This window comes from Pteropus medius, unplaced genomic scaffold, assembly GCF_902729225.1.
Source record: "Pteropus medius unplaced genomic scaffold, Ma_sr-lr_union100, whole genome shotgun sequence".
Taxonomy (NCBI): Eukaryota; Metazoa; Chordata; class Mammalia; order Chiroptera; family Pteropodidae; genus Pteropus; species Pteropus medius.
In genome coordinates this window covers 26,431,591-26,450,033 of record NW_024351730.1, presented here as the reverse complement: position 1 = coordinate 26,450,033, position 18,443 = coordinate 26,431,591, and the positions used below count along the sequence as shown (strand labels likewise).

The window sequence follows — 18,443 nt, the reverse complement described above, 5'->3', positions numbered from 1 at the left end:
ACAATGGGATTCACTAAAGTGTCAAAAGAATCAGTACTTATTCTCACTGCTTTATGTCTCAATATACCTTATATACGGAATTTCAAGACAGGAGTTCAAATTTAACTAAAATAGTACGTCATTATTCAGTAGTCAGTTAAATAATAAGCATTTAATAAATAAGTAAAATACCAAATTAACCATTTGGTAACAGTCTGCATAACAGTCTGCATAAAGTACATAAAGTACATACTTCCCCTTCCTACATCAGGAGAGGAAACATCAAACTTTCGATGACCTGTTCTCATCTGGAATCACGCCATCACTAGTGTCTCACTTTCCTCATCTGTATCTGCCTCAGAGAGCTGTAGCAGGGACTCAAGTGAGAACACCGGCAAACTGCTTACAGCACTGCTGGTATGTTGCAAGTGCTTATTAAAGGGCTGTATTATTGGTTACTGCTAATGTATTATACCATCATTACATAATTATTTGTGAAGTACCTACTACATACTTTTAATGGTACTGAGAAATGAATTAGAGAGGATAGTAATACTGTCAAGTGCACAAATGCAGTGCCAACGGTTTTTCACACATTATCTCCTAACTCCCTACCATTGGGGCTCCCTTATTATTAGAGTAAAAATGCTCTGTTAGGTTTGCTATAATCTTTCCTCTTCAGTTTTATCAGCCACATCTTCAAAATGTCCCACTTGCTTTCCATGTCGGATCACTGTCATGACTTCCTACCGCTTCAGACAGGCGCTGTTGACCCCCAGTGCTCACTCCTTGGCATTCTCTTCTCTTTCCATCTCTTTCTTTTGGTGACCTCACTCCTGTTTCATAGCTTCAACTATATCTTGAAAGCAAAAACCAAGAGGGGATTTTTAGAGATGTAGTCCAATTTCTTCTTACACATAAAGGGAACTAGGGAAAATGACTTGCCCAACTTTAAGGCCATATATCAAGGCCATAGTGACTTCTCTGCTGATGCCACTAGTTTAAAATTCCCATCTGCAAATTCTACAATTAAACTACCAATAGAATATCAGCAGCAGCAAACATTCAATATAGCTTAACATCAACCTCTACAAAATACAACTACATTTGTCTTACATTTCTTTTGTAACCTTTATACAGCTATGCCTGAAAAGTGTAAAAAAAAAAAAAAAAATTGAATGAGTACCGTATGTTCTATTTCAGCAAATAATGTTTTGTACAATAATTTGTTTTGAGAGTTTTATAGGTTAAGTTCTAGAAATACCTTACGGTTTACCAAAAAAATGAAAATACTCAACTTCTCAAAATCCACCAAAGATAAACATCCAAATAACCTCAGTTACCTCATCTACCAAATAAGGACAATGAAACTTATTCACCTTATTTACTAAAAGCTTATTAAATATTAGTATGTGAGATAGAAAGATTAGATTACCAAAGTATACTTTGATAATGAATTCATTCATCAAGGTATTATATGGCATACAAAGATGAAAAAGACAACTCCTGACTTCAAGAAGGTTATCATTCTAACAGTTGTGAAACCCAAGTACTCATCCTGATTCTAACAATCTAGAAAATGACTAGCCAAAGGTAAAAACAATTGGGAGGTTCTGAAGAACAAGCTTACCTAACCAAATGCACTTAAGAACATGAATCTGCCAAATAAATAAATATAAGAACATAAATTCATCCATATCACACTTCAGTTTTCATAAATGGATATTTCTAGGTATCAACGTTTCAAAGACATTATAGTCTTGCACAGTCCAAGAGGATTCCAAACTCTTTTTCATAAATGGATATTTCTAGGTATCAACGTTTCAAAGACATTATAGTCTTGCACAGTCCAAGAGGATTCCAAACTCAAAAGCTAAAACTTGTAGTCAATTTTCATAAATTTATTATGGATTTCTTTTAAATGACACTTTGTGAAAAAATGAGATCCTAGTTAATGCCACACTATTTCAAATAAATATTGCAAATGATGTATTCTTAAATCAATAAATGAACCTCCATAAAGTATATTTAAAAATTCAACATATTTATAAAATGTTAAAAAAAAAACATGGGGAGAGGGGCGTGTTTGCATCATACTATTCATGTTACCACTCTTCTAATCAGTTTCCATCTTTTAGAGGGCAGTTCATTTAGCTATAAAACAGGTGGTACATTTTTAATCATATAAGCAGCTTTCAGTTTCAAGGAAATTTTGTTTTGATGTTCTTTTCTTTGCTATCAGATTATAGAGAATAAATGACTTGAAACTGCTATTGTAATTACATGCCTTCTGTTGTCTCATCATTTACTGTGTAGGGAGGGGCTGTGGCTTTAAGACTTTAAAGCTCACTTTGAATTGGTAGCATACTGCCTGCCATCATTTCCCAGCAATTTACCATGCCAGGCCCAAGGATTAGAGGATTAGGAGAAGGTTTTATCAAAATCTGTATTACTACTCTGAAGATAGGCCAAGTGACAAGGCCGAGTATAAGAAGAGAATCATACCAGTTGTGAACAGTATTTCCCAGCCAGATTTAAAATGCTATAAAACTGACGTTTCTAATATGTTACTCATATTATTATAGATTCTAATTTAAAACAAGCCACTTTATACTTCTGTTCCACAGAACAGAGTTTATAATCAGACAGAGCTAGATTCCTATTTAAGCAAGTCATTGCCCCTCTCTGAGCCTCAGTTTCTACCGTGTGTAGAATTCAATAAATGGTAAACATTATTGTTAACAACCTGGAACAGAAAAATTCTTGATCTTCAAGAATTACATATCAGAACTAAAGTATAAACAACATAGCTCATCATAGCTTATAAAATGACCCACCATTTGAACAATCTATAACAGTTTATGTTCCAACAAATATTTGCTCTATATAGTGTGACCTTCCCCAACCCTAAACTCAATTTAACTTCATATAAGATAACGAGACCCATGAGGTAGGTCTGGGGTTTGAGAGAGTAGGGGAAGTTCACCAAATTGAATTAAAAATGAAATGCAATATGAAAAATCTAAAACTTCAGTGACCCAATTAATATGGCCTATATGTCAACAAAACTCTTCAAATACTACGTTTCAGAAGCTGTGTTTATGAAAACTAGGGAATCCACACGATAATTCAGAAAGCCACACATCCTATGTTGGTATACAAACTAACCGTAAAATATGACTTGGGGAGAAAGGGTGTGTGGGTTTCCGAATGGGATGAATATGCTTTTACTATGATTTTTATGTGAATACTGGTAGTTAATGCTTTAATAAAAACAGAAATGGCACTATTAAAACAGTTCTCGGTAGTAAAAGGCTTCAGGTTCTATACTTTATTCAAAGGTTCATTCAGTAGTTAAGAGAATACTAGCTCATTATTACTAGAACTTTGTACTACTACTAGCTGATAACAGTTGCAAAACATATTTAACACTAAGATGTTGAAATTTAGTAGTAAGTAGTAAAAATACTATTTAAATAGCACTACCAACAATAGCCACAATAGCAACCAACATTGAGGATGTGTACAGTTTGCATAAAATTCCCTCATTTAATCCTTTCAATAATCTCATCAAATAGTTAATATTATCCCCAATTTGAGATAAAGAAACCCTCCAAGAAATTAGGCAACACCCAATATCACATGAATTTGTGATAGAACCCACGGCTTTATAATCCAAAGTCAATGTTTTTTACGATGTACCACACTACTGATATCAGTTCAGTAATCTGACATAAAAGGTAAACATAATTCCATGATAATTACAGTATCAACTTGTGGAATGAGGTATTACCTTCACATACAGCACCAAATGGAATCTTGATATAATTATTCGATTTATGCATAAATGGAAAATTACAAATTTTAATTTTGCCCATTAAGTAACACTTAAAAGTAAGAAGACAAAAAGCTAGATTTGATTCATTTTAAGACATGGTCTACCAAAATGTTATCTTCAGCTAGTCTGAAAGTAATATCATAAGCTAAGGCAGCAAACAAAACAGACGCATCTATGTGGACAAAATAAGGTACGTAGGCCAGATGATGGTACTAGATCTGGAGTACATACAGCTGCTAAAGAGACAAAAGAAAAAGGTATTTTGTACTCTTAAAAGTTAGAGGGAATGAGAGCTAAGGTTAGAGGGATAAGAACTGTCATTCCCCTAGTTGAAGCCTTTTTTTCTTTTTAAAGCTAGAATATAGCGCCTCAAAAATTCACAAGAAAAATTATGTTTAACATAGAATTATGTACCCAGCCAAATTATCGATCAAGTGTCAGTTTGGAGGGGGGAGTTATTTTTAGGCAGCAAAGTTTAAAACTTTTCTTCCCATGTATACTTTCTCAAGAACTATTAGAAGACTTGCTCTACTAACAAACCAGGAAATAGGAAAGAGAGGAGATACAGGAATTCCCAGGAAGACTGAAAGGTAAAAGAGAATACTAAGTTATGTGTGTGGCAGGCACAGAAAGCAACCAGTTTAGACTGCAGAGCTCCATAAGAGATGTAACCAAGAAAAAATGAAAATGACAGCCACCTTTAAATGGGAGGAAATTTGTACTTCTAAATAGAGATGAATCAGTGACAAGGTATATAAAAAACTAAGGAAACAGTCACTTTAATAAACAGAATTATAACTAACTTCAGGAAAAATAAAACCTTATAGAAGGCAATCTAATCATGGTATGCTAAACCTCAATGGTGAAAAATATTTACATGCCCCAAAAATGTACACACTGAACACTGACAACCAACAATTGTGTCAAAACTGTACTGGAAAGATGGGGGGGAAGGACACTTGTGCATGGTTGAGTGTGTGTGTGAGGGGGCTAATTGTATTGTAACTAATCTAAATCCTCATTTTCTATAAAAGGAAGCCCACAGATATCATCTAAAACTGAAGGGAAAAAAAAAAAAAAAACAGAATAAGCATGATAAGTTAAAACACCACAAGAGAAAAATTACCTATAGGGAATTTGAACAGGGATAGGGGACAGGGAGGCAAGAGGCAAAGAAATGTTTTGTTTGTTTGTTTTCATTACAAACCATGTTAAATACAATTTTTTAAAGTACATACATATATTATTTTAGTTTTTTAAACTTAGTTTAAACATGATTTTGTAAAATTATGATAGGAAAAAAACAAAGTAAAAACTAATCCATTACAATTTCAAAGTTGTAACCGAACTTTTTTTCTCTTGAAATAAAAAGCAAAATTCCTAATAAAACCCGTGTATAAGAAACATTAGATTCAGGACAGTGGGCCTTCTTCTAAAATGTACTTTACCAGTAGACTTAAAATTTGCTAAATTCTATAGGATTCTTTCTGCCTCACGACTGAATTCTTTTATTCTCAAATAGCATTCTCTACATGGTTTACTTAAAATTATGTTCGGTAATTGTCAGCTCTCAGATTCAAGATGGTTTATTTCATCTACGTATTGCTGTTTTGTACACACACACACACACACACACACACACCCACACACACACTAGTGCTCTCTGCGTTATGTGCACTCTTTTTCTCTCTCCTCCCTCCCTCTCTATCCCCACCCCTTAGGTTTCTTGCCTTTCTTCTGTTCTAGTCCAACAAATATCCAGGTACTCATAATGCTAGGTGGAGTACATTTTCATTAGAGAGAACTTTTTTTTCTTCGAATTTCTTCCTAAAGCTTATGAAATTAATTTTTGTTTCGAACGAATTCAATCATTTTACTATGCTCCCAAATACTTAATTTTTACTGAAAAATTATATACAACAAAGTATTTCTAAGCTTGATGATGAATAGCTCAGTGGTTATTTTAAGATTTTGTAATTTTAATTATGTATTTTAGATCTGATAAATATAAATTAATAATGCTATTATAATCGAGTGGTCACCTTTTCTTCGCTCTCTGGAGGCACATCTCTCTTATGACCATTCCCTCCCTTATTTTAGTTTATGAACTATTTTTCATCACCAAGCTATTCCAATGTTCATATTCACACTAAATCTAAAAAGATATTTGGAAGGGGCAGCATTTATATGAAAGGGCATTTTTTAAGGTCAATATCCTAACACTAAGGAGTATGAATTTTTAGGTAGTCATAATTTTTTCATATATCCAATGACTATTATTAGGTAATTACTAGGTTGGCTACTGGGAAGGACCCAATACAGACAATTCAATAAGTTTAAGATCTAATACAGAAGTTAAATACCTATAGTAAAAAGAGAAACAAAATAACAGCAGCAGCAAGCAAGCTCAAATCTGTGAGCATATTTCTAACTATAAATATCCTAGGCCAACCCCAAAATAAGGGTGTCTAGGGAAAAGGCAAATCATTGAGGCTTGCCCTAATTCCTGATTCTACTATTCACTACCCCAGCGTTCTTTCAGAGCTATTAAAGAACAGAGAAGATGCATAGGTATGTGCAAATCTAAAAAGCATTACACAACTCTTTTTAGAGTATGAAAAAAGCTAGTACTGATAAATCAATATCTGAAGTCACTACATTTTGAGAGCTTATAAAGACCATTCTGAGATATCATTAAAACAAAGCAGTAACATTTATATAACCTATCGGGGGTGTGAAGGAGCACAAATTAAGTAATGCAAATTACTTAATGCAAATTAAGTAAACATACACAGTAAACCGTCTTTCCCAGTGGATGATGTCATGCCATTCATGAAAAAGATAATTTGAAGGAAAATAGAAGAAAATGGCAAAAACATGGACTCTTTTCAATAAGTGGCAAAGAGTAAACCATGGAACTTAAAAGTATGTAGAAACTCTTTACTATTGTCCTATATGTTCTGAATAACCAAATCTCAATGTTGAAAAGATGTACCATTGCCTCAATGTGTTAATTAGAAATCCTGAACACCTATTTCTTATTTTGGTTTTACATTTATAAGTTTTTCTTTCCTTGTTCTCTGTCTCTGTCTCTCTCTGTCTCTCTCGCTCCATCTCTCTATCTCCCTCTGTCTCTGTCTCCGTCTGTCTGTCTCACCCCTCCCTACCTCCCCCTCTCTCTGTGTTTTAAATGGTACTGATGATGAGTTACATACATAACTTGCCTGAGTGAATAAAAGGAACAGCAGAACCAAAGAACATGGCTGACAGTTACCATAAATATATTAAACAAAATCTTTACCTTCGAACGAAGCATTATTTCTTCCAATATATTTTACTTTTCTAAGATTAAACTTTTTCTGTTATAACCATGCACATACACAAATCCATTTATGCCAAAGTGGGATCCTACTCCATCCTAGTAACTTCAACACCGTTAACTGGGTAATTACTTTGAAAATACTACTACAAATATTTTTAAATGGTGAATAACAATATTGAAAGTCTGGTCTGGAATCAAAGCAAGAATATAAAATAAAAGAGTGGGTGATTTGTCACAACATTATTGTGACGAATACAAAATCATTAATGTTTTTTAAATGCAACTATAAGAGAGCATTATAAACTAGGTAATACAGAATTTTTAAGCAAAAGCTAAGCAGGAAAGTATCTTTTAATGTATTTTAAATATATAAATGGGAAGGATATTTTCATGCATAGATTTTTTGCAACAGTATCCAATAATAAAAGTGAAAAGAAACAGTTATGGTTCTATTAAACAAATCAGCATTTTTCTGTGTTGGCAAAAAGCACAACTAAATAACCCAACAGAAAGAACGACATTAGGAAGACTGAGATGGCTAAAAGTTAAAATAATTTTCTTTTCTATTTTCTGTAACTAACACCTGATTCTTACTTTGGTTTTATATGAATAAGGTTTTTCTTGATCTTGTTCTTGTGTATATTTTTTAATGACAGTGATGATGTTACATATGTAACTTGCCTGAGTGAGAAATGAAAGGAACAGAACCAAAAGGATCTTCTGGAGGATGGTTATGTGGAGCAGAAAGTGGGTCTACATTCTTATCTGAGGATGCTCTCTCCTCGAGCCTATCTGCGAAAATAAGATGAAACAAAACAAAAAATAAAATAAAAACAAAATGAACTTTAATTTTTTAAGTGCTTTACAGTATAAATAAAAGTGAAAGTTAAACAAAAGAACAACCTTTTGAAAAATATTAGATTCAGAGTTCATTTTTATAAGTATTAGGGTATAGTCCTGAGTTTAAGATATATTTGTTGTTGCAAAGGCAAGCTTAAAAACATAACCTCAGGGCTAGTTTTCACTAAATACAATTAATTAATAATTTGGTTTAGTTTAATTAAATACCAGTTGTCTTCAACTTGTAACATATTGGACCTGAACTTAAAAACAGCTTACTAAACAGAGACATATTTGGCACCTTTCTCCATAAACACTTATGGGAAAAATATTGCAAATGGTCTTTCATTCACAAAATAAGTAAATCCTACTTCTCAAGAGCAATAAAAATAATTCACCACATTTCACTTTTTTGTTCATTTCTCATTATTTGTAATTATTAAACCACTTGCATACACAGAGATACGAAGATATCTTTCTACTAACTTAAACACCTTAATGACAGTTTATTTATTTATCCAACAACTATTTGAGCAACTATATTCTGTTTAGACATAGACACTGTTCTAGGCATGGGCAGGCAACATCAAACAAAACAAAGATTCTTGCCCTCATGGAGTTTACATGCTGGCATCGAAAATAAATAATAAGCAATGAGCAAATGTGAAATATATATGCAGTATGTTAAAAGCAAATAAAGCTATAGAGAAAAATGTAGCAGAGTAAAAAGAATAAAGGGATATTCTGATTGGATGGTTCTGGGATGGGTCCTGAGATTGTGCACTTCAATAAGCTCCCAGATGATGTGATAGTACTGGTCCGGGGGCATACTTTTGAGAAGGCAAAACTCTAGAGTCTACAATATCCTGAATATACTTAATTACTGCTAAGGACAACTAATTCTTTAAACACCTTTATGATATTGGATATAATTATCAGCTTTTATGGCTAAAATTAACTGCAAACTCCACCTGAAACTTAAGGTTGTTTAAATTTTTACTTAAAACTTTGCTGAAGCACTATTAAATATTTTGTTAAGGAAACACATCTGACGATTTATGCACAAACAAAACAAGAACTACTTTTCAAATCCAAAACTGCAATGGATAACAATGAAAATTTATTTTAGGTGTTCTTTTTCAAGATATTAACAGTATACTTAATTCAGGAAATCGGTAACAAATGTTGATTGTGCCATGAAAAAAGTTTTTTATGTATTTTGTTGTCCAATGCCTATTAAAGATAAGTTAGTCTCAACATCATTATGAAAAAAATAAGGTTGAAGAATATATAACCAAGGGTTTTTACTTTATTGTGGTAGGAAGCCATAATCAAACTTTGAGAGGCCTAAGAATCACTGAATCACACAGGTGGTTGCCAATGTCATCAGGCCCTGAATGCATTTATAGAGTAACTTTAAAATCAAGGATTGTTCCTTCTATCACAGTCCTCCTAGACTCCCGAATTCTTTCTTCTTCTCCCAAATTCTAGTGCACAAAAGAGTGAAGACAAAGGAAAAAGGGAGTGGTATAGGTACTTAGCATAAAACTTCCTTCTTAAACCATCCGCATCATAATTGCCAGGATTCCTATATAAAACATAGTTACCCGGGCCCTACCACAGACCTAATGAATCAGATTATCTGGGTAGGGGCTTGGAAATCCACATTTTAACATATTCTCCAGGTTTATAAACTACTGTACCAATGGTTTCCTTGAATTCTCATGCACTGGTGTATTATCTCCATCAATCTATGGTGGATGAATTCATAGTAAATGCATAAATAGTACCATGTATTTATGACAAAAGTACAAACATGATCATGCGGGAGTAAATTAATATTTTTTATATAGGGGGTTCCCATAATTAAAAATATGGAGACACTGTTCTATACAAAGTTCATTTATCTGCTTGTGACAGTAATTGGGATAAAGTCACTATAAAATTAATCATGTTCTCACTGTTCTACAAAACATAGAATCCATTTTTCCATGGAGGAGTTTAAAAAAATCAATCCAATTTCCAAAGTTCACATGATATTCTGGGTCCCAGGGCACAAAATACAAAATAAATACACATATTACTATTTTAAATTTTCAGTTACTTATAAACAAAAACTAATGAAATAGTAAGTTACTTTTCAAATATATAGTCACTTCTAAAATGTATTTAAGTTCCATTTTCAAATAACTGGTTTCCTTTGCGTTAGAGAGAAACTTGAGTTTGATTTGTCCAATATAAGCTTACCTCTTCCCACCTCCCCAAAAGAACTGTGTTGATGAATAAAGACAGTATCTTTTAAAGAATTTTAATTGATACAGATGGCAAAAATACAGGACTTAAAAATCCTAGAATCAAAGTATATTCCATAATATCAGGAAAAAATTAATTACTCTAAAAAGTTAATTCAGCAGCTTATATGAATAATGGCTTCAACGGCCAATAAATAAGGTCTAAAAGTACAGATTTCATCTGATACTTTCGAAACTGTTATTCTACACTGATGGAACAGTAACAGGTCTGTATTAGCTTAAAATGGTGAGACTTAATGTTTTACCAACTCTATATACAGATGTTTATATCTATTTAAATAATAAATCCACCATCAACAAGAAAATATTCCATTATTACTTTTCATTAACATGTAAAACAATTATTCAAACCAATGCAAGTTAAAATTTTTCCCAAAGCAAATACCTGCATTCTAATTAGTGTTTAATATATCAAATATATGACAATTAGATTTCTAAAGTTTACATACTAATTGGGATGCTTTGGTACAATAGACAATGAAAAATACACACTTAAACTTTTTAAAATGTGACCAGCTTTATTAATAATGCTCAATTCTGATTTAATGTTTTGGTCTTAAATAGAACAAGTGAAAAAATTCTGACCCATAAATAATATTCAGTTACATTGAAAGCAAAAGCAAGAAGAATTTGGCTTATTTTATATGTTAAATCCCTTTGCCAACTGGTATATGAAATCAACTCTTTTCTTAAAGATCATTAAAAACCAGTTTTTGTTACCAATTATTACTATATTGGAATTTCAGTATCTCAAAATATATGATTTTAAAATTACCCTCCGGATATTACACACAAATGAAGTATTTCTTCGACACCATAGCCTTTTTCTTTTTCTCTTAATAAATAACCATGTATCGTTTTAAAAATAAAATCTGTAATAGGAATATATTATTCTGAACAATGAGTACATGGGCAATGGCTATATTTTTAAGGGCCACACATAAAGGTATTCAGTTTCCCACTGGAAAGCATCTCATAAACCAAATATAAATTATTTTAGAAAGGACTTTGAAAACTGTTGATAAACAGCTGCCCGGAGAAAAAAGGGTGAATTTGATATTTCAAATGCATCAATACTTTATTATTTTGGGGGCATTGCTAAGGACAGAGGAACCAACCAGTAATGACCAACAATCAATTTTCATTACACTATTAATTTTCTAATGCAACTCTTAAGATTCTGGAAGAGGTCTTTTGCCCATCAGTGTAATTTCAACCTGACCTAGAAACCAGATCAAATATTAGATACCTTACTGCTTATGGGTGAAATAGAGATGACTGACTATTACAGTTAAGTAAAACTTTGTGAGGAATACATTACTGATTTCTTTATAAAGTTTATTAAAGATATTTCACCCCTCTTGAACCCCAATATTATGACTATCAATTATTAAGAGAAAAACATATCTTTCCATCCCCTTCCTTGCTGTTTCCTGTCACTTCTGCTGTCGATGTATTTGCTACAAAGCCCCTTCTAATTTTGTTTTTTACTTGCCAGCTAAGAAACCTGATAGTTCAAATTTTTCAATGCTGGTTAAACAGCAATAACCCATAAGCCAGCGCCTAAAGACTTACACAGAAAGTGAGAAAAGAAAAAGTGGCATTTTATTGAGTGCCCAGGCTCTTTAAAGACATTATTTCATTTAATTTTCTTACAACCCTATGAGGTAAGCATCATTATACTCAGTTTTTTTAATGAGGAGGTGAGACAGCTGTTAAGTGACTTTACTGAGATTACGACCTAGTTAAAAGGCATTGTCAGGGATCAGAATTCATTCATCTTTGCTGGCGTTATCTGCCAATTTAAGTGCATCAGCTTGTGACAGTGATTGTGATAGCTCAGAGACCATCTAGGCAGTTTTCCAAATGGATGAGTTGCTCCAAATCTGACCTTCAGATAAAGTTCCTCCTGCACTTTCATTTGAAATATAACATCTTTCCATAACTGCAATGAAGTCTGAACTCTCTTTGCCATACATATGTGTGCACAAGTACATACACATATTACATATGTTATCTGACCTTGAAGTTTAAAAGCGAATAGCTGGTTAAGAATTTTACATGTTAAACCAAATTTTTATGAAGTTATGTATACATGGATATTTATATGCCATTCTTGCCTATGTGAAGTAAATAAAACTTTCGTATCATTACAAATTCTAGGGAGCTCAGAATAACACATTTTTATAAGGTCAAAATAATGTGAACACTTTACCCATTCCATAAATTGATTTTTTTTTTTAAAAGAGAATTTTTTACCCAAGGAGTAGAAAACACAGATTTAGCAAACCTTTGGTTACTGTCACAGTCAGAATACCATGAATATTTTAATTTTACTGTTTGCTTTAAAAATAATCCTATAAATTATAATGATCTAGTTACCCCTGTCTCCCTGCCACTCCCCCAAAAAGGATGCTTCATTTCCTTTTTTAAAACCTTGCTTTTCCAGCCACTCAACATAAATTATAGGAAAAATATCAAACAAAAAAGTTGTGGTTTAAAAAAAGAATTTTAATAAAAAGATGTAAGATTGGTTTTACCAAAGTTAACAGACCTTTATTAAAGGCTCAGAACTCATTTTTATATCTGCATTTAATCATCAAATTAACTTTTCATAATCATATAACCAATATGTAAAGTACAAATTTAAATCTCAAACAACTATTCACATTAATTCAGGGCATTTAAAACTTCACATAAAATATATACCAGTTTGGAACAAAGCATTTCATCTAATAAATGTTCTCATAAGGCCAGTTACCTAAAATAAAATAGAAACTAGGGACTATAACTAGGGACTATTAAGACCTTCTTTTCACATGTAAAAATGGGAAAAAACACTTGGATGTGCGTGCATGTATATGCATGCACACTGGCATGCGCGTGTGCACACACACACACAAGCTTTAGAAATCTGAAAACTATCTACATATTTCAGAAGCTTTTTCCTCCTACTTGGCAACCTCCTCAAAACACTCCGCACGTCCTGTTTCCAAAAAAGAACTCTTCTAAAATATGTATGGTGAGGCTTGACAAATTAAGTAGTTTAAGAAAAGTAAAAACATTGAGATATCTGAGTTAAAGTGGAAAAGAATTTATTTAACTTTTGCCATATCAGGACAACAAAGCAGCCCTTTCGTGTCACCACTCAGTAAAGGGGCATCACAAAACATTAACATAATGTAGCAGCCCATGTTTTCTTTCAGGCACTTTCAAAGGGCATCTCAGACCCACAATATCTTCTATTGAGTGTACAAGAAAATAGAGCTGCAAAATGACTAGTAAGGCAAGATACTAATGTCTCCCTTTTTATTTGAACATTAATTTTCCAAGTTTTGGAGATATTCTGAATTTAACATTAGAAGATATGCAGTATTTAAGTGTTAGGAATCAGCATATTATCAGCAATCTTGGGTTTAATAACTACTATCAAGCAATTGAGTTCTACTGCACACAACATAGTTTGATAGCACATGTAAAAGAAGATGGCCTGATTTTGCCCTCAAATGCGCAAAAAGAATTTACTATTTACCCCCTGAAAACAGTCTTTGGCCTTGCTGAATAATCATAGAGCTGTTATTTTACTGGGAAGCAAAATAAGCCTTCAAGTGTCCCTTACTTGATCTTAGAAGGTCAAATTCTCTGTCCAACAGTTCTTCTTCTGTTAACTTAGAGAAATTATCCTCTCCAAAAGGATTCCACCCTGACATATCAGGTGGGTTACTGATGTTCTTCTGATGTGTAATATTTGCAACTGCCTCTTTATCAGCAACTGACCTATAGTAATAATTAAAAGAGGAAAAAGAAGCAAAAAACGTTAAAATTAAATTTTTCAAATGCCCTAGTTCATATTTTATAAATGCTTAGAGAAGGAGATCATTGTATTGTGATGGAGATAGCAGATAAGGACAGGGATTGAGAGGAAGACCACCTGGGATCTGAATAGCCTCTGTAAGGTCACTAGCTGTGTATCCTTGGGCAAATACCTTAACCTCGCTATGTCTCAGCCTCCTTATCTGTAAAACTGGAGTAACAGTATCTATAACTCATAAGATTACAGGGAAGATTAAATGATTTAATACACATAAAGTACAGAGAACAGTGTCTGGTAAAAAAAAAACAAATAGTAAGCACTCAATAAATATTAACTATTATTATCATAGTGAATAAGTCTTAAAGTAAAAATCAGTGGCATATCAAATTCCTAAAGAAGTATCTCAATTTTGCAAGTCTTGACTCATCCCCTTAAATTTACCTTCCCCATTGGGAGTTAACTGCTATTGCCACCACACAGGTCTTTAAAGGGAAGAGAGGGCAAAAGTTGCTCATTTAATCCCTTAATCTAAGCCCCCTCAAGGTAGCTGAGCCTAGGATGGAATGTTTAAAGACTTATTGAAAATTAGAGAAGAATAAACAGTAATTACTCAATAAGAAGATAGTCTTTTTTAGTAACCATAGCTTAGGTATCTTAATAATAAATATAATTCAGATTAGAACTCACTCTGGGAATGCATTGACTGCCAAAATCTAAGCCTGACTCCTGACAGGATTCCATCTCTAATTCCAAAACTATCTTCTACGATTTTCAAAACTAAGAAGAATGAGCATTACCCCTCCTGCCTGTCATGATCCCTTACAGAACTTTCTAATTCCCTATCTGATTTGTCCTCCACTTGTTCCTGGGATGAATTAATAGATTCTTCTTGGTAGACTGTAACTCAATTGGGGGGTGGGGGGGATGCCTTAACCTACAGTTTAAACAGGTGTGAAAATATGCCTACAAGTTCTCTGATACCCCACCCTTCAAAGAGTAGAACCAAATTCCCTGCCCTTGAATGTGGGCTAGATCTAGTGACTTGATTTTAACAAATGAAATAGGACAGAAGTGCCAGTGTCATAAGACTAGGCATAAAAGGCATCACAGATTCTTTCTTGCCCTTTCTTTTGGACCATTCATTCTTAGAGAAACCAGAATAAACGATTCCCTGTTCAAAACAGTCTATAGTTTTGCCAAAGAGAATAGACTATACTCAAGTGGCCCTTCAAAGAGATCCATGTGGCAGAGAACCGAAGCCTCCCTCTCCTGCCCAAAGCTATGAATAAGACATCTTATAAACAGATCTCCAGCACCAGCCAAGCCTTCAGCAGACTGCAACCGCAGCCAATATCTCAATTGTAACCTCGTGAGAGACCCTTCCCTGGACATAACTGTACAACTAAGCCACTCTTAAATTTCTGAGCTTGCAAAGAAAGTGTGTGAGATGTTTATCATTGTTTTAGGGCAACTTATTATGCAACAACAAATAACTAATACAACAGGGTGACTTGTATCATAAGAAGATCATGTGTATTTATATTTATTATTTGAATACAACATGGTATACTCTCTAATATTCATACTAAAGATATATTAACACAGTAGAGGGTAGAAATTTGAGCAGAAGACTGAGTGGGAAATAAAAGGAAATAATCCTGCTAACCAAGACAGTGACCTTTTCCCTTTCCTTCTAAGAACTACTTGCTTTCTCATCTTCTACTCAAATGTCCCTTATATGTTTAGAGTCAAACATTTAACCCCAATTTTTACCTTCCACTGACGTAGTCATAAGCAGGAATATTTACTTACAAATCACCTTTTAAATTTTGTAAAAATTTAATATATAATCTTTTATATAAAGGTTGACATTAAATAGGAATAATAACAGCGAAGCAGCACCGAGGCGCCAAGTGACGCTAAAGCAATGTTCCTGTGGGAAGTTCTGTGTTCCTAAGATCTATTTGCCCAGTGTATAATTGATGTTTCTACATCACCCCTTTCCTGCTCCATCTTCCCATTTGCCTCAATACACAGTGTCACATGAGTGGCATAAAAGAAGTCTTATACACTTTCACAGATACCCAACCCAATATTTCCCAAACTAGGGTATGCAATATATTTTTAATGATACTTTTTTTTAATTTTAAAATTGCACAGAGATTAGAAAAGAATATTTAGCATATCACATAGTGAGTTCATGAACAGCATCAGTAGAGATGAGATTTAAGTAGACAGTAATTCACATGAGTTAGCAGTATCAGCACTTCGTGTGCTTATGTGTGCCTCCAATCTTTAGATACTCATCTTCCTCTACAACTAATCAGATGTTTAGGCAGTACATATACTGTGAAGTTCTAACATGAATTCTCTCACGTTTCCGATTCATGACTGGCCAGTGACACAACTTTACTTCCAGAGGTTGGTAATCCTTTAAAATGCAAAGTGTAACAAAAGTATACATGCTGTATCAGAGATGACAGTTTAATATTTTTGCATTTTCCAACCACATACACAAGATAAAATCATTATTTTTTAACACTAGTTAACATCAACATTAAAAAAAAAAACAATTACCTAATTAATACAACAGTGTCATCAGTATCTTAAACAATATCAAGCAGAATATTCTATTTTTAATGAAGAATAAAACTATTCCATTCTTATCCCTAGGGAACTTATTTTCAGGTATGTCCTTTCTGTAAATTTATTAGATTGCTAGTGGTAGTTCATAAAGTATATTTTAGTGGCTTTAATTTGTTTATAACATATAATCTTATTTAACTTTATTATTCACAATACTACTATTAATTTATTAAAGAAAAAAGTGCTATGTAGGATAATAAAAAAATTACAACTAGAGTAGGTAGATGACAAAGAAGTTTGGCAAATACTGATCCAGATCTTTAAACCAGCCCTGCTCTCCACTTAGACATACTTGTCCTAATTCATGCACCTCAATTTTTTATTTAAGAAAGCACTTAAATAAATCAGTTTCTTTCCCCTTCCTCCCTCGCTACCCATCTATCTCTTTCTCCCTCTCTCCCTCTCTCTCCCTCAACCCCTCACATATACACAGAGGTTGAGAGGGATATATAGCAAACTGTATACTTTAATCCTCTCCTGACAAGCTCAGTGAACAAGTACACTCCTGCTGTTGCTGTTTCTCATGCTCAACTCCCAGCCAGAGCCTGCAGACACCTTTTCCCAGCTAATGTTTCACATCTTGAAACTGTTGTACAAGAACTTCTTTGGTGTTCCAGTCACCAAAGCTGTAACAGCTATCTCCTCCTACATATCTAAATATATTAGGAAATATTCATAATGGTCAATAGATTCTTAATTACAAAATCCTGAAACAGTCCCCATGTCAAAGCTGTTTGAGAAAATTTGTATCACTGTTCTTTATTATAATATAATGCTTTCAATATGAATTAGCCATGTAAAACTCTACTAATCAACATATCTGAATAACCAAAATACAGTTTCCCAACTAACTATGTTATGGTAACAATAAGCTCGTTGTATCATATCTCAAAAAAGAACAAAAATGATGCATTAAAAAAACTGTTACCTGTTTAAATTTAACCAAATTAGATATTTTTTATGAGTAAATGTTATCAAATTAATTAAAAATAACATCTAAGTTGAAAAAATTAACTTGTCTGAAAGGATTATTTTTTTAAACTACTAAAGTGGCTCGTTAGGATTTTGTTTCTACTTAAATTACAAATGTCTTAACATATAAGCCCATAATTCTCTTAACCTTAAATGCTGCTGGATGCTGCTAAGTCTTACCTGCAAACACCAGTTAGCAAAATTAGCTAGCAGAAATGCAAGGAAGGATGGTGAAGTACAGGGGCCAGAGAGGACTCATAAGAGAAAAGGGGGAGCTCTACAGAAAGATGGACTCTACATTATTCAGAAGCCATTTAGGGACTCCACTCCACCATTACACCTACTTCTACAATAATTTCCTTTGCATTCACTGGAAAAATACTTGCCTATTGGCACTATAAGAGGAGTCCATTACGGTTCCAACCTGAGCCGGAAGTGAAGAAGTGTAGGAAACCAAAGCTGGTGAGAACTCTTGAGGGGAGGTAAGATATTCGGATGGTGCCTGTTGTGGAGACTGCTGATGTTGAGCTAGCATTTGCTGTTGCAAGAAAGCCTGCTGATACTGCTGCATCTGTAACAAGAAATGCTGTTATATAAAACAATGCTCAAAGTCACTAAAGCACTGTCAGCCTCACATCCATTCACTATGTTCCTTCTTTTCATACTGGCAACAAAATCATAAACTTGAAAAATAATTTATATTTGAAGGGGCAGCTCCCT

The 18,443-nt window shown here is 33.4% G+C and overlaps 1 protein-coding gene across 3 annotated transcripts in view; it reads right to left on the bottom strand.

The window, feature by feature from the left end:
- Positions 1-18,443, bottom strand: part of BMP2K (BMP2 inducible kinase) — a 113,215-nt gene that overhangs the window by 12,742 nt on the left and 82,030 nt on the right. For 2 of the 3 annotated variants that reach the window (XM_039845537.1, XM_039845539.1), the window contains exons 13-15: positions 18,110-18,294; positions 13,911-14,068; positions 7,821-7,931 (exon numbers count right to left, since the gene is read on the bottom strand). In XM_039845537.1, coding sequence (XP_039701471.1) covers positions 7,821-7,931; positions 13,911-14,068; positions 18,110-18,294 — 454 coding nt within the window. The remainder of the gene's footprint in view (positions 1-7,820; positions 7,932-13,910; positions 14,069-18,109; positions 18,295-18,443) is intronic. The other variant, XM_039845538.1, reaches the window with a different exon arrangement.